We start from the raw sequence: 25,177 nt of genomic DNA, 5'->3' as shown, positions 1-25,177 counted from the left end.
TGAGACCTAGGAATCCACATTATCAGATTTCGGCAGTTTGAGAACCACTGGGTTCAAGATGAGGCAGAGAGCTAGAGATAGGGAAGGAACCAGAGCTAAGAGGCTAATTAGTTAAGAACAATGGTTGAGGGACAGGTATACTCCTCACGGAAGTTATTTGCAGGGAAAGCAGCTTTATAGTTATCTCACTCCTGACTTTAGGATCATCATTAATACAGCCAAGGAGATGCGCTGCTAAATATAGTATGCAAGTAAAGGTCACTGATTTAAGGCTAAGAAATTTAGGCCAGAGTTTTAGATAGGTTCTTTACATAAACAATGAAGTTATCCAGGTTGACAATGTAACTTAAAAGCAAATGACATGATTTGTTTTTCACTTTGGAAAAGACTGTTAAGAAGTATTAAGAGCAAAGCAAGCCCAGCTGGTGTGGTTCAGTGTTTGAACGCTGACCTATGAACCAGGTCAGAACACATGCCCAAGGTTGCAGGCTCAATCCTCAGTATGGGGTGTGCAGGAGGCAGCAGCCAATTGATGACTCTCTCATCATTGATGTTTCTCTCTCCCCCTTCCTCTCTGAAATCAATTGGAAAAAAAAAAAAAAAAGGAAAGGGAAAAAAAGCAAAGACTGGCAGTTTAAAATAATTCAGGGGTTACAGTAGACAAGGTACCTGCCTCCTCTCTCCATCCCAGCCTATGATCTCAAGCTTGGTCCAATGCTGGGTGAGCCATGGGTAACAGCTTTGTTTGATTTTGGCATATAAAATCAGTTCATTATCACTTGTTTCTTGTCAAAAGGATTCCTGCTAAACAGAAATTAAAACTAGCCCAAAAACTAAGTTGGTAAATAAAATCTTTGTGCTACTGTAGCAACTAATCGTCTTTCCCCCTTCCCTGGAGGTAACTTAATAGCTTAGGAAGCTGAATATAGCACCTTTATCACTGCACATCAAAATGCACAAAAATATGTTATCGCACATTCAAACTTAAATCACTCAAACATTTGAACAGTTTTTTAAAGAACCTTCAGACAGACGGAATCAGAAATCCATCAAGCTATACTTTAATGCTGTATAGCCTATGACTGGCAGTAAGCCAAATGAATCCTTAATGAAACTCTTTAACTTCCATGTCTGACACACACAAAGTTTTTCAATTTTTGGCAATTATAAAGAAACTGGGGAGATCCCAGCTGGCTGAGGATGTCGGACCTCATTGTCATCCTAGCCTTTAAATCTTTCCCTGAAGCCCAATAAAAAATGGTTTGATCCCCAACCCTCAAAAATAGTTTTTCAAGAGAATCAAACTAAAAATAGGATTTTGTTGTTTTTTTTTTAAAGTCGCCCACCCCTGAAGCTAAGAACTGCATGACTTATCAGTTATACAGATACTGTTGGCATGCTCCAAAGTAAGAAAACCATGTTAGAATTTTTTTTAAAGTATAGAATTTCAAACATACCTCCCAATTCAGAAAAACCTATAGCTAGCTCTGAGGGAATTACAATCCCTTAGTAGAATCAGAACCCAAGTTACTCCTGTAATGTATCAGAGTTGAATGTCAAGGGCTCCTAAAAAGTAGGAAGATTTTCTCAGTGTAGCCTTTCAAAAATATGGTGTTGAGTATCATTTTGAAGAGCTGTAACAGGGGAAGGAAAGAAGGTTGTTTTATGACATATCTGTATCTATTACTGCACTTGCAATCTACCAAGTTTTTGTCCAGTATTTGTCCCCCGACCTAGCCTGTGAGCTCTGAACACAGCAATCACGTGAAAGATTAATCTTTTATCCCCAGGACTTAACATTTCCTGCAACACAGGTCTGACACAAACAAGTGCTGAAATATGAAGCATTTTTATGCTATGACAAATACACAGAAGCTGGAGGGAATAAAAAACTGCCAAAATGCAGAAGCTCAAAGATTTAGAGGAGGACAACACATTTAGTTTTATTTCAATCAAATCACAACACTTTCTTTTCCAACTGCTGCAAAGTGCATCTACAATTTGCTATTACAGATCCACTTTTAAAAGGTTTCCTGTGACATTTATAGCAAGACTTTTTTTTCCAAACAGAGAAATATCCCCAAATTCTTCCTCAAGTAAAAGTAACTCCATTCCAGTAAATGATAATACATAAAATTACAGTAAACCAGACACTTAAAAGGACAGCCAAGAAGTCTTCCAACAGTTTATTAGAAAGAATGTAGACATTTAAAAAAATCCCCACTGTCATGAACATAAATTGAGGTTTTCAGCCCTGGTACAAGCTGGATCAAAAAAAGAAAAAAAAAAAGAAAAAAGAAATAAAAATTCCAATAGTGTATTAATAACATTTTTTCACTCATTTGCCATACTGACAGTGCAAATACAAATTTGGTCTAAATGTACAGACTCTCAAGCAACAATGTACAGCCTTTCTTTGTCCTCCATGCTAAGAGATGTAAAAGTTTAAGGGTCAAACAATACCAAATGTACAGGCTTCAAAAACCATCTAAGTTAGGGCATTCACTAGTTTTAGCTAAGATACATTTGGAACACTGACAAGTGATCACTTATGTACAATGTGAAGTAAAATTTTTGAAAAATAAAACTTCAGTGGAACAATCCTGAAGAATATACCAGAGGAACAATAGGTTACCAGTTTAAGGTGTCAATTTGTTTCAGCCAGGTTGAGTCCATGTTCTAAAATCTAAAACTTAGTTATCTTTCCATAATCCAAGAGCTTCCTATCATGTCAGTATCTATGTTATGAAGTAAAGGAGACTTAGGTGAAATGTTTTTATTTATCACAACTGCTGTATCAATTGTCTAGGACCTCAACAGCATCATGGAAGTCTGGGAAATGTTCATGCATAAGGTTATTGCCTTAGCTGACTTAAAATTGCCCCATACAATGGTACATATCAACCCTTAGTGAAGCCTTTAAGAAAACAAACAGGTTGAAAAATGGGTTAAAGGAGGCAAATGCAGCATCTGCCTTTAGAGCTATCAACTCAGGAATTCTCTCAATTATGAAATCTTGCAGAGAAGTTATTTTTCTTTCTCAAAATCCAGGGACGACAACATTCTTTATTCCAGATCTGGCATTTCTGAAAGGATTTTAACAAGATTAGTATGAAGTATAAGGAAGTAATCCATCAACGTCAAAGTCTTATAGAGAAAGCAGCCAGAGAGAATTAAATAAGTTGCCTACTTTTTGAATTTGAATCTCAAATCATTAAAATTTCTGCTTTGGCTATTTATTAGGGGCCATAAAGAAATAATAAATATTTTTCTAAGATTATAAAGAAGTTAATTTCTTTATTTTGAGAGTTGTGGTCTTTGATGTGAAATACTACTGTGCAAAACATTTTTACAAAGACACTTACTTTCATCATCACTGTCTTGTGAATCCTGCAGAGGAGAAATAAAGAAAAAAGTTACCAAGTTGATCAAACATTCCTCTGCTAACTGAACATTTTGCCTTAAAAAGCTGCAGCATTGTAGTTTTCATTCACGTAGCAAAAGATAGGTGATTATATCAAGCTTATTAATTTAATCAACTGATTTAAGAATGGGTTTATAGATGGACAGCTGAGGAAGATGGGTGCCTTTTGGTAGGAATTGAGTTCATCCTTTCAATCCCTGTCAACCAGGCTTAATCTTGGTATAAAATGGTTTCTCTTCTCTCCTGACATTCAACGAAAGAAAATGGCTCAATATAAAGACCACTGGACTGATAGAAGTCTAATTGTAGCTGGTGAATTGTCTAAGTATTTTCCTAAATGCATTGAACAAATTTTTTAACGATGTTAACAGAATGCCAGAGGGGAATGTTGAGAAGAGTAACCCAGTATATCCTCTTATAGATTCACAATGTCCATATGTTTACTTAATCTCTGACCAATTCACTTTTTAAAAATAAAATATATTTTATTGATTTTTTACAGAGAGGAAGGGAGAGGGATAGAGAGTTAGAAACATCGATCAGCTGCCTCCTGCACACCTCCTACTGGGGATATGCCCGCAACCAAGGTACATGCCCTTGACCAGAATCGAACCTGGGACCATTTAGTCCACAGGCCGATGCTCTATCCACTGAGCAAAACCTGCCAGGGCCAATTCACTTTTATAAACTTGTTTAACTTTGTAAAAATAATCCCTAGACTAACTCTTAATTGAATAAGGCATATGATGTCTCCATGCATTGATTCTTTTGAAATCTGGTCTCTTTAAGAATGGCCCATTAAAAAAAAAAAAAAAGGAAAAAAAAAAAAAAGAATGGCCCATTAGATACCAGTTTGCTAGTAGGTAACTATCCCTCAAAAACGGGCACATTTTAAAAACTGCTTTACCCTATATTAAAAACAAACAAAGCCCGCCCTAGCCGGTTTGGCTCAGTGGATAGAGCGTCAGCCTGCGGACTCAAGGGTCCCGGGTTCGATTCTGGTCGAGGGCATGTACCTTGGTTGCAGGCACATACTCAGTAGGAAGTGTGCAGGAGGCAGATGATTGATGTTTCTCTCTCATCGATGTTTCTAACTCTCTATCCCTCTCCCTTCCTCTCTAAAAAAATAAATAAAATGTATTAAAAAAACAACAACAAAGCCCTAGCTGGGTTTGTTCAGTGGATAAAGCGTTGGCCTGCGGACTGAAGGGTCCCTGGGCACATGCCCAGGTTTTGGGCTCGATCCCCAGTGCGGGGAGTGCAGAGGCAGCCGATCAATGGTTATCATCATTGATGTTTCTATCTCTCTCCTTCTCCCTTCCTCTCTGAAATCAATAAAAATATTAAAACCAAACAAACATCAAAAAGTAGCAAAAAAAAAAAATCTTGATTATATATCAAACAACCTATAAATACATTGTTTCTTACTATTTTAGTAACAAAGAAAAGAATTTATAGACTTACATCATCTGCTCCATCTACTTCTGGTAAATCTACATCCTCATCACCACCCATGTTGTTCATCATCTATTTGAAGTAAAAATTAGTTTTAAAAATGATGTTAAATTAAGCCCTAATTATTAGGTGGCACACTCCAGAATAAACCTTAAGTCTGCCATAGATTTCCACCAACAAAAAAAGCAAAAAAAAAAAATTAAGTACTTTTTTTTCTGGAAAGATTATAGGTAATTGTATATAAAATCCTGAAAACTTGTAAATTAAATCTGAACTCTCATCGCAGAAAGGTGAAGTTATTAAAATTCATCCAGCAAGATATGTATATATGATACAGAAATTAAACACCCAAATCCTAAATAGCAGTTACCACTGATAGACAAGAATGGGATTCATTTGTAGTTGTAAAGTTTTGTATCCTAAGCTGACTGACATATGTATTATGGTATTCTTGCTACAGTTTTAAATACTGTGAAGAATCAATAAATGATTTTTAAAAAGTCTTTCAGGATGCTTAGTTTGTATAAAAGTCCTGAAAATTGAATCAAAGGTCAAATAATAACTAAGTTAAAAACAAATAAACATAATTCTTAAAAGACTTTATGTCAATTATATATACAAGAAAATAAGCTTGTATATATACCTTCTTATAATAAAATGGGGCTAACAACAAAACATGCTTACATGAAGTACTAATTCCCCATCTTTATCTGTTTCCAATCATAAAGCAAGTAGTGTGTTATTGAAAGAGGTACAAATAGCCAAAGATAGAACTATTATCTGATGGGGAGGGATTTATCTCCCCAAGTTACAACTTTTCTGTAATATTTAAACTTTTAAAATTTTAAGTATTTACACAACCATTATAACTTTGTAAACAAAAATCAAAGACTTCAAATATATATATGCTTATCTGGACTTTAGAGTTAAATACTTAAGTCAAATCTCTCAGTATAAAAATTCTGGGCAATCTAGTCTTGAATAATATGAGTAACTAGCAAAGTTTCCCTATGTCTAAAGGCAATGTTCAACACCTTAGTTAAAAGTTTTCGAGAGCAGAAAAAATGCTCAATATGTGCCAAGCACAATGTGTGGTGCTGCAGATACAATGACCATAGAAATAAAATTGAATATATTCAAGAGCTATTTAGGAGGTAAAACAAAAGAACAAAGATGCAGTTAACATATTGGATAGAGAGAGGCAGTGAAAGAGAACAGTGTCAAGAAGTTGTGACTTGCACAGCTGGGTAAATGGTGGCACCAATTACTACAGGTAAGAAATAGTATAGTTGAAGTAAGTCACGAGTATCCTTCCTTCCCTCTTGAAATTAAGGTGTCAGAGCCATGTAAGGAGGAATGTTAAACAGTTGCATACATGAAGCTGAAAATGTACTCCTTATAACTCTTAGTTTTCAAAATAAATGTAAACAGAATCTAGTGAACTAAATTTTCTAATTGCAATGAGAAATGGATTTCATGGGCCCATCTTCAGCTTAGAGCCTAATGATCTCTTTTCTGATTAGCTTTACTGCAGTACACTTGATAAAGTCTATTTTACCTAAAGGCAGATCATTGACTTCTATCCTTTGGTCAGAGCAGTATTTGGAAAAAACAGGCTAATTCAAACCCTTGCCCTGATTTGGCAAACTACAATATCTTTACTCATCACTCTTCATACACATCCCACCATGATTCTTGTGTTTAAAGGTTTACATTTGTATTACATGGCTCCAAAATACAAGCCAATTACTGTATTCATGCTTCTAAAAATATCTGTCCCAGTGTTGAAATAAAAACTATCTGTACTGCATTGATTGACTATATGATTTATTTTTTGTCTTTACACATCAACTTTAAAAGAATGTTAAATTTTAGGATTAAATGACTATTGTTAAGATTTCATTTAGTTTTATTGCAGACTCGCCTTCGAGGTAAAGTAATACATGCCTTAAATACCACTAGGTACTTTAAAACCAAATTAAACTGACTTCCTAGAAATATATTGGGAGGGCAGAAGAATGCATTTAAAAGAACTTACCTCAGAGAAACGATCAAAATTAGACATGTCTTCATCTGAATCATCTTCCCAGTCTTTCCAATTATTGAAGTCCACACTAAGCCAATTAAGCTATAGACCAATACAAACACCATCCTGTGATTAGATTAACTTACACTCATTGGCATGTACTTTAAGACTAAATTTTTTTTGAACTGTGGGTTCATACCCCACTAGTGAGCCATGGAATTAGGACAAATACAGTTTTATGAAGCTCCTTTCAATTGTTAAACAAACTTACTTTTTAAAGCAACAATAAAAATTCATTGGTAGAAACTATGCTATACCTGGTTAATTTATTTTTTGTTTAGTGGCACCAAAATATGTGAGTCTGCCTCTTGAATGCAAAAGACTCTCCACCAACTAGAGACTGATCTTGTTCTGACCTCACTTAGCTTTAAGTTAAAACTAATATATCTCAAAGTAGAGAAAAACACAGAACACAAGGCTGTAAGTACTTAGCTTTGAAACCAACACTATGTTCCTCATACCAAACAAATGTATCTTTAATTAAAGTAGAAATGTGAAACTTAAAAAAAATAAAAATAAAACGAAACCTACCTTTGCCCTTTCTTTTGTTAATCTTGGCCATGACTGGCCAGATTCTCCTTTTCGTAAACAACATAAAATTGATCTGTCCGTTCTTTTATGCTTGGAATCCTAAAAACAAAACCGAAAGCACTATCACACCATTTATCTCTTCAGTATCATTCATTCCTCACCTCTCCTTTCTAATTTCTTTCTCTACATTTCCCCTAACTACTAAAAACTTCTAAGCTATCAAATTGCATTAAAAAAAAGGACAATTTTTTTTTCTTCCCCGCATAATCATAGAAGAGTTTTTAAAAATTTCCATAGTTAGCCTGGCCAGCATGGTTGAGCATCGACCTATGAACCGGGAAGTAATGATTCGATTCCAGGCCACACACACAGATTGCCGGGATCAATCCCCAGTATGGGGTGTGCAGGAAGCAGCCAATCAGTGATTCTCTCTGATCATTGATGTTTCTCTCTCTCCCTCTTCCTTCCTCACTGAAATCAATAATATATATTTTAAAAATTCTATAGTTAGATAAGACAAACCTCAAGAGTATAGCCAAGTCTTAACAATGAAAATAAGAAAAAAAGAGTATGCAGAAAAGTAGTTAGAAAGGGAAAACAGAAAAGTGGTTAGAAAGGGAAAACATCGCAAAATATAAATATACCTAGTTAGCCCTCTGAACTATTAAGAAAAACAGAATTAGTGCTTGCTAAAAAGCTATGTTCACTTCCTTATGATTTAAATCAGTATTAAAGCATCAAGACTACTTACATTTGGATCAATACAGTGAAAAAGATCAATTTCATTTAAATGTTTAAAATTATCACTTCCTCCAAGACAACTGTGGGGGGAAAAAAATTTTTTTAAATGAGCCTCTTCAAAGAGGTAAAGGATTAATATAACCTCAGTGAAAACACAAAACAAGCAAGCCCAAGTTATTCAATTATCTGAAATAAGTTTTGCCCAATTATGTAAAATGGAAATTTACCTGAATGTAAGTTTGGATTTTTCAAAATTTACATTAACATCTTTACTGTCTTCAACACAAAATTCAATGAAGACATAGTCCCTTCGATCGTACCACTTTGCAGAAGCAGGCTGCCTACAGAGATAAAATTAGACAAAGTTAAGCTGGACTTCATTAGCTAAATATTTATATAACCTCCCATATTTAGCATATAAGTAATATATTTTTCTATTCCATTAGAGCATTGATTATTTTGAGGTAGTTTATTACAATTTCTAACAGAAACTACATTTTTACTCTAACAGCTACATTCCAAGTAAGCACAATGATATTGATTTTATTAAAAAAAGGGGGATTTAAAGATAAAATAAACAATGCTCAGTAGAGTTAAAACATTTAGGTAGCCCTGTCAACATTTATAAGCCACTCCTTTAGAGCCCTGCTCCTAAAATTTAATTCACAAAAATAAAACACCAAAAAAAACTAATCCACAATCAACTGAGATATATGTAGTATTCAACATTATAACTTACAGTGAATCCTAGGAACTGTGTGAGGAATTTAAAAGTATGAAAAATGGCCTTGGCTGGTATGGCTCAGTTTGTTGGAACATTGCCCAGTATACCAGAAGGTGGCAGGTTCTACTCCCATCAGGGCACAAACCGAATTTGTGGGTTTGATCCCCAGTTGGGAAGCAACCAATGTTTCTCTCTTACAACGATGTCTCTCTCCTTTCCTCCCTCAAATCAATGAAAAGGGGGGGAGGGGAGTAAGAGAAATGACAATATTTGTTCTCAAAAAAGTTCTCACCTGCAGTTTTTTTCCTGACCATATAAAGCAACCATTTTGTTTCTGGACAAACAAGTCTTCCTATGATTCTAAATAATGACACTAGATAAAGAATTAAACTTCTTGCCCTAGCTGGTTTGGCTCAATGGATAGAGCACCAGAGGGTCCCGGGCATGTGCCTCAGTTGTAGGCTCCGGTCAAGGGCATGTACCTCAGTTGTAGGCTCCTCCCTGGCCTGGGCCCTGGTCAGGGCTCACGCAGGAGGCAACCAATCTATGTGTTTCTCTAACACTGATGTTTCTCCCTCTCTCCCTAAAATTCAATGGAAAAAAATGTCTTTGGGTAAGGATAAACAACAACAAAAAAGAAAGAAAAGAATTTATTTACAGCCTCTCCTTTATACTATCTATACATGTACCCAATACATACTATACTAGAAGCAACCTGGAATATTTGCTTTTTCCTTATCATTCATGTGTTCCTGTTCCTTGCAATATAGTATTACCCATCTTCATAGAGTCAGCTGCCTAGAGCTCTACCCAACCATTAGAATATGGCTAGCCCTAACTGGTTTGGCTCGGTGGATAGAGCATCAGCCTGCGGAGTGAAAGGTCCCGGGTTCAATTCTGGTCAAGGTCACATGCCCAGGTTGTGGGTTGGATCCCCAGTAGGGGGCATGCAGAAGGCAGCCAATCAATGATTTTTCTTTCATCACTGATGTTTCTACCTCTCTCTAAAAAAAAAAAAAAAAAAAAAAAAAAGAATATGGCTAAAAAACCACTAGAAGCTATGTATAGTCAAATATGATTAACAGTCAAAAAAGATTACATGTGGCCCTAGCCGGTTTTGCTCAGTGGATAGAGCGTCAGCCTGAGGACTAAAGCAGCGGTCGCCAACCTTTTGGAACTGACGGACCACCAGTGGTCCGAGGACACCGGTTGGTAACCTAAAGGGTCCCGGGTTCGATTCTGGTCAAGGGCACGTGTCCGGGTTGTGGGCTCGATCTCCAGTAGGGGGTGTGCAGGAGGCAGCCAATCAATGATTCTCTCTCATCATTGATGTTTCCTTTAATATATCTTTACTGATTTTAGAGAGGAAGGGAGAGGGAAAAAGAGATGGAAATACCAATGATGGGAGAGAATCATTGATTGGCTGCCTCCTGCACATTCCCTACTGGGGAATCAAGCCTGCAATCTAGGCACGTGCCCTTGACCAGAATGGAACCTGGGATGACCCTTCAGTCCACAGGCTGACACTCTGTCCACTGAGCCAAACCAGCCAGGGCATCATTGATGTTTCTCTCTCTCTCTCTCCCTTCCTCTCTGAAATCAATAAAAATATATTAAAAAAAAAAAAAGATTATATGTGATAAATACGTCAACTTTTCTGTAAACCTAAAATTATTTCAAAATAAAAGTTTAAAATTCTAGTTATATGTTCTAACACTACTCATAATTCAATTCAACTGAAAGGAATTGTTTTATTTCTAAGCTCTGAAATTCCCAACCCAACGGAGTAGCAGTTTAAAGTCCCTTCTATACATAAAAGTTACAACCCACTACTCATCAACATTTTTATACAACTGTTAAACTTTTACTTGAATGTTTTTATTGATTTTTAGATAGAGAAGAAGGAAGGAGAGAGAGAGAACCATCAACGAGAGAGACACGTAGTTCGGCTGCCTCCTGCATATGCCCTACTGTTAAACTTGACTAGTCACTCTACTCTGGAACACTGGTATCAGACTTGAATGATGGAGGTTAAAAATTACAGATGGCAGTTTCCAAAGTCTAAATAACAGCAGATCAGCAAGGGTACATCTATTTTTTAAGGCATCTATTGGCAAATTAAACAAAATAAAAGCATGAACTTTTTAAATGCCTTTAAAAAGGTATCTAACCAAACTTCTGTGGACTAAGGATTCCCAACTTTTTTTTAGAATATGTGCTGCTGGAGTGAACACAGGAATCACAACTTCTAATGGTGTATGTTAATACAGCTAACAAGCAATTTAGTTTTACGAATAGATCACACATTATATCTAATTTTTCTTGCCCAAATAGTATTTTCAATATGTGGTAACATGTTGTCATTAACTGAAAATATTTGCAAACTTAATAATTAAACTTTAAGTGACTAGGCTCATAGACTTTCAAATTGAAGTAACAAGGTAAGCCCTATTTTTAAAAAGCACTAATGATAACAATCTGGAGCAATGAACAGCCTAGTGCCAAAATACTATTTCCAACTAAAAGAAACCAAGATTCCTACAGAGAAATAACCTCAAATGGGAAATACAGATGACCTTGAGACATCCATATTTGAATGAAATGAAGCTAGTGAGAACAATGAGGTCAGCCAGACCAGGAGGCAACAATTAAGGTCTATCATGGTGGCCAATGACAATATGAGTATCAGAATGACTGCAGCCCTGGCTCATGTTGCTTAGTGGTTAGAGCATCATACTTCACACCTTAGGGTCTTGGGCTTGCTTCTGCCCCCCCCCTTCCTCCCAATGGGGCATCTGCTGGAGGCAATTAAGTATCTCACACCAAAGCTTCTCTTTCTCGCTCCCCCTCCTCTCCCCCTCTCTCTGAAAAGCAATGGAAAAAATATCCGCAGGTGAGCATTAACAACAAAAAAGCATTACTACAAATTGGTTCAAATACACTGAATATAAAAATGAAGTTCATATTGACTTAAGATGCTACAGTTCCAATTTGTTTTTTATAAATTGGCAATTAAAGAGAAATAATTAGGCATTATTCCTCCTTTTCCTTTATGAACCTTTATTATTCATGATAACTCATGAAGGAAACTTTTTTTAAAAAATATATTTTATTGATTTTTTACAGAGAGAAAGGGAGAGGGATAGAGAGTTAGAAACATCCATCAGTTGCCTCTTGCACACCCCTACTGGGGATGTGCCTGCAACCAAGGTACATGCCCTTGACTGGAATCGAACCTGGGACCCTTCAGTCGACAGGCCGACGCTCTATCCACTGAGCCAAACCGGTTAGGGTGTGAAGGAAACTTCTTTGTGGAATTCCACTTTGGTGTGGAATAAAACATGGGGAGGAGGAAAATCACTATTTCGCAGCCCTTAAACTGATTTGGCAGTGATCATCACTGGATGAAACAATTAACAATGACTATATGAACAACTGATGAAGAACTTAAGATCTTAGTATGACTGAAAAGTGAGACAAACATATACTTCCTAATTTTATTCAACATGATACATTCCACAGTAAACTTAATTTCCATCTACAGAAAATATGAGGAAATATAACAAGTTAAATGATACCACAAAGAAGCAACAAATCTAGAATGTTCCTAGATCAATGGCACAAAGAGGGAAATGCTCTAAATCAGTGGTCGGCAAACTCATTAGTCAACAGAGCCAAATATCAACAGTACAACGATTGAAATTTCTTTTGAGAGCCAAATTTTTTAAACTTAAACTTCTTCTAACGCCACTTCTTCAAAATAGACTTGCCCAGGCCGTAGTATTTTGTGGAAGAGCCACACTCAAGGGGCCAAAGAGCCGCATGTGGCTCGCAAGCTGTAGTTTGCCGACCACTGCTCTAGATTGAGACCTAAGCGTTATCAAACAAATGGAATTTGTGGCATAGTCTGCATCTTGATTCAAATAAACTAAACATAAAAAAAGATGACTGAAACTGTGGAGATCTGGATATGCAATAGGCGATATGTTAGTTTTGCTAGTGTAAAAGGCATTGCTTACCCTGTAAATGTCAAATTGTGTATTAAGCATCTATAGTAATGAAGAGGAGCACACTAATGGTGACCTGGTTATTACAATGGCCATATAAAAAACCAAATATGTAAGTTCTTCAGTTTGTATTCACATTAAGGACATTGGGACCAGGAAAGAATCTTTTTCCTTTCCTCAAATTCATATTAAGTAATCTAGAGTTCTATCACTGTTATGGGCTCAATTGTGTCCCCCACCAAATTCATATGTTCAAGTCCCTCAGAATGTGACTGTATTTGGAGAGATGGATCTTTAAAAGGTAATTAAGCCCTTGCTGGGTGGGTCAGTTGGTTGGAGTGTCATCTCATATACCAAAAAAGTTGTGGAATCTGGGAGCATATGGAAGGCAACTAACTGATGTTTCTTTCTCCAAAACATACCTCAAGTGAGGATTAAAAAATAAAATAAAAAGGTAATTTAGGTAGGCCACAATCCGAAATGACTGGTGTCCTTACAAGAGATTAAGACACAATTATAGCCTGGCCAGCGTGGTTCAGTGGTTGAGCGTCAACCTATGAACCAGGAGGTCACCATTCTATTCCAAGTCAGGGCACATGCCTGGGTTGCGGGCTCAATCCCCAGTAGGGGGTGTGCAGAAGGCAGCCAATCAATGATTCTCTCATCATTGATGTTTCTATCTCTCTATGCCTTTCTCTATGAAATCAATAAAACATATATATGTTTTTAAAAAAACACAACTACAGAGGGACAACCCCGTGAAAACAGGAGAAAATGGTCATCTGTAAGAAGGAAAGCCAAGGAGCAAGGTCTCAGAAGAAACCAACCTTGCTGACACCTTGATCTCAGACCAACACCCTCTAGAACTGTGAAAAAATAAACTACTGTTTAAGTCACCTAGTCTCTGGTACTTCTTTATGGCAGCCTTAGCAAATTAATACAATAATTTTCCTAATATAATCACTTTACTAATGAAAACAAAATTTAAATATTAGGCCCTGGCCAGGTTGCTCAGTTGGTTAGAGCATCGTCCATACATGCCAAGGTTGTAGGTTTGATCTCCAGTCACATCACATACAAGAAGCAACCAATGAATGCATAAAAAAGTGGAACAATACATTGATATCTCTCTCTCGCAAATCAATTTTTTTAAAAAAGACATGATCTAAACCAGGGTTGGCCCAGGAGCCAAAAATGGTTTTAATATTTTTAAAGTTGTAAGAACAAGCATGGGGCAGAGATATTTGTGGCCTGTAAAGCCTAATATTTACTAGGTGACCCTGATCTAAACCACCAAAAATATAAATCAGTAATAAAACATATATTCACTCATTTGAAAAAGCAATTCAGTATTTATGAAATCCTTTTGTCTTCAATGAGGATCACAACACCTTTTTTCTCCTATTAACCCAAAGGTTGATTTAGCTTTAAACATAGCTCCTAAATTATATTGGATCTTGCTTTATACTAACACTAGAGGCTTGGTGCATGGATTCACGCACCGGTGCATGATGGGGCGGGGTGGGGGGGGGACACACGGGACTGCAGGAGGGCTCCAGGGCGTGTCCGGCCCATGCCCAGTCCCGACTGGCCAGACCCCAGCAGCAAGCTAACCTACCGGTCGGAGTGCCTGCCCCCTAGTGGTCAGTGCGCATCATAGCGACTGGTCGAACAAATGGTTGGACACTTAACATATTAGGCTTTTATTATATAGGATTGGCAAAATTTGTAACTACTGTGCAAGTCTGTTAATAGCAATACACTTATAGATGCAAAAATCTTTTTCACCTCAGCGTACTTATAATCTACTACTTAAAAGTACAAAAACAAACAAAAAAACACCCTACAAAGAGACATTCCAAGCTCTTCTGACAAAAACTTCAGAGCTCCACACCAGGGCTATGTCAATTCAAGTAATTAAATTTTGCATTACTTTAAATTTTTCTCTATAGTACCTTAGAGAAACAACTGAAAATTCCTTAGACTTGTCTTAAAAGGAGGTGCTTTAGGTGATGAGGGTAGAGCTTTATGGGATTAGTACCTCATAAATGAGACTCCAGTAGAATGCAGATTGTTTTGAACTAAAGGCAACTTTAGCAGCAGGCTCAGGAGAAACTTCTGTCCCCACCCTTGACTGCCTAGATCAGTGGTTCTCAACCTTTCTAATGCCGCGACCCTTTAATACAGTTCCTCATGTTGTGGTGACCCCCAACCATAAAATTATTTTCATTGCTACTTCGTAACTATAATTTTGCTACTGTTAATGAATCGTAATGTAAACAAATGGTGGGTTGAGAACCGCTAGCAGGGTCGCTAGCAGGGTCGCCTAAGACCATTGGAAAACACAGAGATTTACGATCATTTACTGTTACGATTCATTAACAGTAGCAAAATTATAGTTACAAAGTAGCAACAAAAATAATTTTATGGTTGGGGGTCACCACAACATGAGGAACTGTATTAAAGGGTCGCGGAATTAGAAAGGTTGAGAACCACTGGCCTAGATGATTAATTAGAGGCCTCGCCCAAAAGAGATCAGATAGTTTTTTGACCTATCTATAGGGAAGGGCATAATTCTATTTACTAAAAGTCTGATCCTATCATCCTGCAATGACCTTTTGAAGCCCCCAAGGCATCTTACCTCATCCTTATGCCTTATATATCCATGTTCCCTTTCTATCTCTGAAACACTTCTGCATGTGGGATTCCCATACATATGTATTAAATTTGGTTCTTTGCTCTTAAAAAAAAACATACAAAAGAGATCTCTAGCCACTTTTCATTGCTATGAGGACACAGAAGCAATGAATCAGGAATAAGGCCCACTCAGTGGATGAGCGTCCACCTACAAACCAGGAGGTCATGGTTTGATTCCTGGTCAGAGCACATGCCTGTGTTTCGGGCTTGATCCCCAGTATGGGGGCTGTTCAAGAGGCAGCCGATTAATGATTCTCTCTCATCAACTGATGTTTCTATCTCTCTCTCTCCATTTCCCTCTGAAATTAGTAATAATATGTTAAAACAAGAAAACAAATTGGTAGTATGGGCATGTACAAAGTACAGCAAGGGGAATATGACTTATAGTCAATAATATTATAATAACTATGTATGATACCAAGTGGGTACTGAAAACATTGAGAACATTTTATAAAGTAATGAAGTATTGAGAACATTTGTATATGATTACATAACCACTATGCTATACACCTTAAGCTAATCCTATATAATAAAAGCCTAATATGCAAATCGACTGAACAGTGGACCAACCAGTGGTATGACTGGTCGCTATGACACGCACTAACCACTAGGGTACAGATGCTCAATGCAGGAGCTGCACCCCCTGGTAGTCAGTGCGTTCCCACAGGGGGAGTGCCACTCAGCCAGAACCTGGGCTCACGGCTAGCGAGCACAGTGGCGGTGGCAGAAACCTCTCCCACCTCCACAGCAGTGGCAGCACTAAGGAGCAGCTAGCAGGTGGGCGGTAAGGAGTGAGGGGTCCCGGAATGCAAGAGGGCGCAGGCTGGGCTAAGGGGACCACCCCCACCCCTTCAATGCATGAATTTTGTGCACTGGACCTCTAGTATAAAATAATATTGACTGTAGCCAAAACCGGTTTGGCTCAGTGGATAGAGCGTCGGCCTGCGGACTGAAAGGTCCCAGGTTCGATTCCGGTCAAGGGCACGTAACTTGGTTGCGGGCACATCCCCAGTAGGAGGTGTGCAGCAGGCAGCTGATCCATGTTTCTAACTCTCTATCCCTCTTCCTTCCTCTCTGTAAAAAATCAATAAAATATATATTTAAAAAAATAATAATAAAATAAAATAAAATAATATTGACTGTAAACTGTAATTGGGAAAATAAAAAAACAACACTAAGTGGTTCAATTTCAACAGTAGAATGCACATCCCTCTCCTTTAGGTTGCATCTTTGCAAAGCTGAATTTTTGGTGTTGCTATATTAAAAAAAAGTACCCCCCCCCCACACACAAATCAATGGGTAACAGGAACTGATGTAAATATCCAATCTGATTTCAAGCTGTAAGTAGTTATGTTATATAGTACCCAAAAGGCATTCCATTAGTAACCGTGATTGTACAAGAAACTCCATTTTTCTTCCAACTCACATGTATTGGCTTTTCAAAGAGCTTCTAGGCTGCTAAGACAAAATACTTAAGTTGTTTGGATCCAATTACCAACGATTTGCTGGGTTATTCCTCTTGGCCTAGCAGCACCATAAAATACAATAACAAAAACGTACAAAGACACCACTGGGGAACAAAAAATGTGAACCTAGTTCCTTTATTTGGTAATTCTCATTCTAAAATAGAAGGGTAAAAGTTAAGTTCTTAAACACACCCCCAAAACTTAGTCCCTTTCTTCCAAGCAACTCTATGACTTTCCCACATTCCTACTTTGTGCATACATCCTCCCAGAGCAGATAACAGAATTTTTCTTCATAAAGTAAGACTCAAGATCAATCTCTCACTGCCCCCATTACAAATTTTAGAGCCTCAGAGCTCCATAACCTTAAGTCAAGAAGTGTCACAGGTTTTAACAGAAGTAGTTTAGATAATAAAACCGAACTACAGAGACATTGTTATTTATTTGGAAAAGGACCACCTGAAAAATTATTATTCCTGAAAAAAATAAGCCCTCTTTTAGGAATGTTGGGTTCCTGAATGGGGTTGCAATCCTATTTGGAATAGCCCTCATACCAATAGCACTGCATGAACTGATATTTGAAGAATTAGATGCTGAAATTAAATATATATATAAAAAAATCACACCTGTGTGTAACTTAGATCCTTTCAGTACACAAAATAATTAAACATATTGAATTGGAAAGGGCCCTGACATAAAACTGTTTAGCAATAAAGTATGGCTACATGTGAAGATGAACTATTGCACAGAAAACCCATAGGAGCTTTTTGTTTCGTTTTGGAATACAACAGGGAATGACATATTGCTCAAGGTAAGCTTTAAAGTAAATGTCCTTGGAAAGTGGGTAAGTTAGCTTCAATTTAAAATCTGTCACTGCCACATGGCCGGCATGGTTCAGTGGTTGAGTGTTGACCTATGAACCATGAGATCATGGTTCGATTACAGGTCAGGGCACATGCCTGGTTGCAGGCTGGATTCCTAGTAGAAGGCTGTTCAAGAGATAGCCAATCAATGATTCTCTCTCATCATTGATGTTTCTATCTCTCCCCACCTATAATTTGATTTTTTACAGAGAGGAAGAGAGAGGAACATTGATGAGAGAGAAACATCGATCAGCTGCTTCCTGCACACCTCCTACTGGGGATATGCCCACAACCAAGGTACATGCCCTTGACCAGAGTTGAACCTGGGACCTTTCAGTCTGCAGGCCGACACTCTATCCACTGAGCCAAACTGGTTAGGGCTCTCCTTCTTGGAAATCAATAAAAATATATTAATAACTAACTAAATAAAATCTATCACTGCCAATCTACACAGTAAATAATAGTTTACAACAAACTTAGTATTTCCGTAGCAAAATACACTAAACACAACAATTTTCAATGTTAAGAAGTCAGATAAAATATGATCTAAAAGCATTTAAGAGCTAGGTTGATTCTAAACAGTTGATATTACAAAAGTATTTTTTTCCTGAAAAGTGACAATCATTAACTTTTTAAGACCCCAAAATGATAGCTTCTAGATTTTAAAACTAGAAAATACAATTAAACAGAAGGATCTTAATTAACAATACAGTACATACTGGTCTGCACTCTACAGATTTGTCAATTCCAGTTTCTACTGCCTTCTAGTTAAAGTCTAACTAAGTATGGGGGGGGAGGGAGAATCCAGTTGCCAAGTTACAATGGTTAGGAAATCAACACTTAACAAAGGCCATCATCAGTTACTCTTCCTTAACTTACAGAAATTAACAACATGCCATTACAAATTCTTTTGGAGGCTAAAGAATGATAATTTTAGCCCTAGCCAGTTTGGCTCAGTGGATAGAGCATAGCCTGTAGATAGAGCATAGCCTGTGGACCAATGGGTCCCGGGTTCGATTCCAGTCAAAGGCACATACCTTGGTTGTAGGCTCCTCCCTGGGGGGGGGGGGGGGGGGGGGGGGGGGGGGGGTGTGTGTGTGTGTGTGTGTGTGTGTGTGTGTGTGTGTGTGTGTGTGTGTGTGTGTGTGTGTGTCAACCAATTGATGTGTTTCTCTCACATCTATGTTTCTGTCTTTCCCTCTCTCTTCCCCTCTCCCTAAAAACCAATGGAAAAATATCTGCAGGTGAGGATTAACAACAAAAAAAAAAATTCAATAAAAAATATATATTTTATATATTTTTATTGATTTTTTTTACAGAGAGAGAGAGAGGGATAGAGAGTTAGAAACATCAATGAGAGCCCTAACCGGTTTGGCTCAGTGGATAGAGTGTCAGCCTGCGGACTCAAGAGTCCCAGGTTTGCCAAAACCGGTTTGGCTCAGTGGATAGAGCGTCGGCCTGCGGACTGAAAGGTCCCAGGTTCGATTCCGGTCAAGGGCATGTACCTTGGTTGCGGGCACATCCCCAGTGGGAGGTGTGCAGGAGGCAGCTAGTCGATGTTTCTCTCTCATCGATGTTTCTGACTATCTATCACTCTTCCTTTCTCTCTGTAAAAAATCAATAAAATATATTTAAAAAAAAAAAAAAAGAGTCCCAGGTTTGATTCCGGTCAAGGGCATGTACCTTGGTTGCGGGCACATCCCCAGTAGGGGGCGTGCAGGAGGCAGCTGATCGATGTTTCTCATCGATGTTTCTAACTCTCTATCCTTCTCCCTTCCTCTCTGTAAAAAAAAAGATAAATTAAAAAAAAAAAAGAAACATCAATGAGAGAGAGAAGCATCGATCAGCTGCCTCCTGCACACCCCCCACTGGGGATGTGCCAGCAACCAAGGTACATGCCCTTGACCGGAATCGAACCTGGGATCCTTCAGTCCCCAAGCCGACGATCTATCCAGTGAGCCAAGCCGGCTGGGCAATAAAAATATATTTTTTAAAAAAATGTAGCTTCAATAAAATGACATGGGCCCTAACCAGTTTGGCTCAGTGGATAGAGTATTGGCCTTTGGACTCAGGGGTCCAGGGTTCGATTCCGGTCAAGGGCATGTACCTTGGTTGTGGGCACATACCCAGTAGGGAGTGTGCAGGAGGCAGCTGATCAATGTTTCTCTCTCATTGATGTTTCTAACTCTCTATCCCTCTCCCTTCCTTCCTCTAAACAGTCAATAAAATATATATTTTTTTAATGACATGGTTTAAAAAAAAAAGACTGATAATTTTATTTTGGGGACTCAATCCTATAAAGTTGAATGATGGCAAAGTAAAGATTTTAACAAATGTTTGATATAGTCACAGTATGTTTCCAAACCATTTACGTATTAATTAAGTACAAGACACCATAAAGAATTACTTCAGCCCTAGCTGGTTTGGCTCAGTGGATAGAGCATCAGCCTGCAGACTGGAGGGCCCCGGGTTCAATTACAGTCCAGGGTACATGCCAGCTCCATCCCCAGTAGAGGGCGTGCAGGAGGCAGTCAATCAATGCTTCTCTCTCATCATTGATGTTTCTATCTCTATCTCCCTCTCTGAAATCAATAAAAATATATTTTAAAAAATTACTTCAGCCCGGCCCACGTGGGTCAGTGGTTGAGTATGAACCTATGAACCAGAAGGGCAGTTTGATTGCAAACTGGTCAGGGCTCATGCCTGGGTTGCAGGCTCCATCCCTGGTAGGGGGCATGCAGGAGGCAGCAGATCAATGATTCTTTCATCACTGATGTCTCTCTCTTCCTTCCTCTCAGAAATCAACTTTTTTAAAAAAAATAATTACTTCAAATAACTCAACACTAATATTTTACTTTATATCTATTGTTAATGGGTTCAACTTAGAAATAAACCTACAACAGTTAATTTTTTTAAAAAAGGTAGTACTATTCTGTCCCCATCCCCCTGAGTTGGTTGGGCAGATCTTATGAAAGCCTGAGGAGGGCCCAAAATCCTCAACTTTTCCAAGACAGGTGAGAGATTGAGAACTTTTTTAATTCTTTCTTTTAAAAAAAAAAAAAATGTATTTTTATTGATTTCGGAGGGAGGGAGAGGGAGATAGAAACATCAATGATGAGAGAGAATCATTGATTGGCTGCCTCCTGCACACCCCCTACTGGGGACCTAGCCTGAAACCCTGGCATGTGTTCCTTGCCGGAAGGAACCCAGGACTCTTCAGTCCACAGGCTCACTCTCTATCCACTGAGCTAAACCGGCTAGGGCTGAGAACTTTTATGTAAACTACTATACAAAACTTTTAAAAAGTTGACTAGCCGAAACCTGTTTGGTTCAGTGGATAGAGCGTCCGCCTGCGGACTGAAGGGTCTCGGGTTCGATTCCGGTCAAGGGCATGTACCTTGGTTGCGGGCACATCCCCAGTGGGAGGTGTGCAGGAGGCAGCTGATCGATGTTTCTCTCTCATCGATGTTTCTAGCTCTCTATCCCTTTCCCTTCCTCTCTGTAAAATATCAATAAAATATATTAAAAAAAAAAAGTTGATTAAAGAAAAACAACAATGGTATTTCTTTGTAAAAAGATATTTTGTCTATATTAGTCTATTAAAAGTTGGTAATGCTTTAATCTGAGGATTCATTTTCTACTCAGATATTTTAAGATTGACAATCCTGCCACATTATTTGGAATAGAGATTTCAAAAGAAAAAAAAAAACATAAATTAAAACCTTCTATTGGATACCATTTTTTTGGCTGGGATATTTCTTCCAAAATTCTAATAAATATATTAAGGGGTTTTCAGTAATACATGCATAGAGGCTTGTTCTCCGGACATCAACTAGTTGGGTGTATCCTTTCTATTTAGATTCCAGCCCAATACACTCACCGTTAATGTTATCTTATTTAGAAAACACTTGAAAGTGCATTACTTTTTGTAGGAATAAAAATTGTTTCCCTTCAACTGCTTTCCATACATAACTTTCAGGGAGCAGTTAATATCAAAAAAACAAAAAAACCCACAAAAACTATAAATAACCGGCAGTTCTCACATCTGAAAACGTAAAGCTTTTCTTGAAGAGAATGTTTAAGGCCTGGACGTAGCAGTGCCAAGAATTCTTATTCAATTAAAATCACCAAGGTTTTCCTTTATCGTAAGAAACTTAAAATTGCTAAAGAATCTGTAGTAAAACAAATTTAAACTCTTTAAGACAAGAAAGCAAATACACACCTATTTCATCTCTAAATTAAGAAAGGATAATGGAACCTCGCTTGAAGTTAACACAGAACACGTCCACAAGTATCTTTCGACTGGACACGTGCAGAACTACCTACTCTATGGCAACTCCTCGCTGCCAGGGACACGGCTGAGTTTTGGCAACCTTCACTCTCTTCGAGAGATCGGAGTTAGGAGAGGGCCTGGAAAGACCCACGCTCGAGAAATCACGATATCCGAGAGGGAAATAAGTTGTGGTGACGGTATGGCCTGCCTCCGGTTGCCTAGCAGTCCCTGTTCATGGAGGAGGCCCGCGTGGTGTTCTACGGCCTCTGGTAGCACCCACCACAGGTGCACTTGGCCCAGGGCCTGGTACAGGTATAACAGAGCGGCAGAACCAGACTGCCCAAGAACCGAGCAATTCAAGAGGGTCCACGCCTCCAGGGCGCCGCATGGCAAAAAACTCGCGGTACATTAAGGCCTAAGGCTAAGTTCGGAGAGTTAGGAATAACACGGACTGCAAAGAGGAGAAAAGTGGGATTTCCAGCACGGGGAAGCTGAGGGACGGTTTAAAAGTGGGGGAAGCGGACATCTGGAGGAAAAATGTCCTCCACCCGCCAACGGTAACCGGAATAAAGATACTGGGCCTCCCACCCTCAGCCAAGAACCACTGCCACCATAGAGAGGAGAAAGCCGAGGGGCCGAAAGCGGGGGAGGGGAGGGGGCGGCTTCCCGGCAGCACCCAGCGCGGCCTCGGTATCCCGCCGGGGCGACCTTCCCTTGGCGGGGTGTCGCACTCACATCGTGAACGGGGCAGGGGGACGGGTGAATGGGTGGGTGGGCCTCTCCGGCGGCAGCTGCTGGGCAGTGGACTAAACTCCGGTGGCGACTCCGACGTTTTCTCCCCGGTGCGGCCTCTACTCGCTTCCCTCAGCGACGGCGGCAGCGGCGGGCTCGACCTGGTCCCCAGAATGCACTGCGCGGAGAGAGCGGCTCCTCCGGTCGGCGAAAAGAGGAAAGTGTAGGAAAAGGGGCGCGAGGATGGAGAACGAACGTGCGTGCGTGAGAGCGAGGGCTGGTAAGGCCGGGCGGCGGCTGGTGACGCAGCAAAATGCCCGGGCCCTGTCGCCGCGCCTGCGCACTCTTTGTTTTCGGGCTCCTGCGCGGCTTTCTAGAGATATCTACGGAAAGGGCGGGGCCTCCCAGCTCTTCGCGATTCTTCCCGGCGTTGGCCCCGCCCTTCGCCTGCCTGCCTGGATCCGACTCCTTCCCGCCTCTCCTCCCGCGTCCCCCACCCCATGCATTGGAAAACCGTTGGCAATCTAACTGCCTCCCCGCGCGCTGTGGGTGATCTCCCCGGGAAACGGCTGCGGTGACGGCGGGAGGAAGGCTGAGGCGGAGAGTCGCACGGAGTCGGGAGGCTTGAAAAGTGAAATGGGGGCTTGATTACTCTTGAGGAAACATTTCACCCAAAAAAGATGTGAAAAGATCGCCTGTGCTGGTGGTATTTGCGGAAAAGGGTTAACTTCAGAATCGAGGGCCTGGCCCACCTCGCCATTTTTCAGAAGGTTGGAAACAGGTCCAGGGGCAGCGGCAATTTCAGGTCTTTGGCTGAGGAGGAACATTTGCCATTGGCGTCCGGCGTTCGCCTCTGCTTTGAGAGTTTAGTGCTGTAGGTGAGACAGGAAGGTCATGTGAGTGGAGAGTAGGTTTGTGGGAATGGAGAGGCTCGGACACTCGTGACTCCAGGCACATCAGTTGGGGGGAGGGGGTTCCCCTGTTTTCAGCCGATCTCTGGAAGTACCGCTTTGTGCAAGGCACTAGATTAGGCTGCAAAGAGGGATAATAACCAAGAGGACGAAAACGGTACCTGCTTACTCCAGAAGGCCACGTAACAGTGGAGTAAGGGAGAAATACACCAATGTAACGCTAGTTAGAACAAAGGTTTATGGAAAGCGCCATGAGACGTTTTGGAAAGTGTTTGGGGCTTCATATTCAGCATGTTAGTGTCTCTGCTGGGCAAGGCAGGTATTGGGAACTACATTAAAAAGGTTAAATCTCAGCTCTCAAACATTGACTCGAAGGAGTCTACTGCCTGTTGGGGAAAATCAAATACACAAATCAGGATAATGGAAGTACAAAAGGTAATGGGAGCGTAAAAGGAGGAGAGGTCGATATTGACCTGAAGGATTAGGACGGACCTTGTTAAGGAAAATTACCTGAAACATGGAAATAAGGCAAGGAAGTAACCAACGGATGCAAAACATTGGGGGGTGAGGGCATGTATGGGAGTGGGGTGGGTGTGTGGGGGGGGCAATGGTAAGATATGTACACATATAATACCTTAATAAAAAATAAAAATAAAGAAATAAGGCAAGGAGTGGAGGGATGATGACCTTTCAGTTCATACTTGGGACAGTTTTAACCAGCCTGCCCAAGAACTATTCTCTAGGAGAAGATACCTGTGTTTGACTCTGCTATTTATTATATGATTGGAGTTCAAACATTGTGAATTTACTTGTTACGGTGTGGGTTTATGACTGCTAGAAAAGCCAACCTCAAAGTTAGTTTTATTACTTTGTATGACAATCAGTTTTGTTTAACCTACAACCTTATTTTAATTTTCTTTTTATGCCTATAAAGATCTACTTCCTTAAATATTCCTGGAACCAGCTTTACCATCTTGCTGGTTCTGTCAACCAGTTAAATGTTTGGCTCACAATTTTATATCTGTGGGAGAATCATGTTTAAAAATTTTTTTCAATTCTACTTTCATACCTCATAGAGGTGACAACAGGAATGAGTGGCAGTAGTACATTCCAGGCAGGAATCTTGGTAGGTGAAGAGAGAGAAACAGAAGTATGTTTAGGTAAGGAGTGGGCAAACTTTATGTAAAGGGGCAGATAAGGCCATAAGGTTCTCTTGCAAATTTGGAAATTGCTATCTTAGTATGAAATCAACCATAGAAAATATGTAAAA

The 25,177-nt window shown here is 39.4% G+C and overlaps 1 protein-coding gene across 1 annotated transcript; it reads right to left on the bottom strand.

Moving 5' to 3' along the window:
• Nucleotides 1-2,171: 2,171 nt before the first annotated feature.
• Nucleotides 2,172-23,540, bottom strand: PTGES3 (prostaglandin E synthase 3). Its single transcript, XM_080662342.1, has 8 exons — nt 23,000-23,540; nt 8,465-8,578; nt 8,248-8,317; nt 7,497-7,595; nt 6,918-7,007; nt 4,889-4,951; nt 3,366-3,390; nt 2,172-3,086 (listed from the first exon to the last, which is right to left on the bottom strand). Coding segments are annotated over exons 1-8 (483 nt in total). The 5' UTR covers nt 23,002-23,540; the 3' UTR covers nt 2,172-3,066.
• Between the last annotated feature and the right edge of the window lie 1,637 nt (nt 23,541-25,177).

This window comes from Plecotus auritus (assembly GCF_963455305.1).
Source record: "Plecotus auritus genome assembly, chromosome: 3".
In the NCBI taxonomy this organism is placed as follows: Eukaryota; Metazoa; Chordata; class Mammalia; order Chiroptera; family Vespertilionidae; genus Plecotus; species Plecotus auritus.
The sequence above is the reverse complement of the archived record's forward strand: the minus strand, read 5'-3'. Positions and strand labels throughout refer to the sequence as shown.

Bases quoted from the DNA above. Each gene is read 5' to 3' on its own strand.
- PTGES3 (XM_080662342.1), bottom strand. The intron at 8,318-8,464 runs GTAAATTTCCAT...TTCCCCCCACAG, and splicing joins AAATCCAAACTTACATTCAG to TTGTCTTGGAGGAAGTGATA. The intron at 3,391-4,888 runs GTAAGTCTATAA...TCTCCTCTGCAG, and splicing joins AAGTAGATGGAGCAGATGAT to GATTCACAAGACAGTGATGA.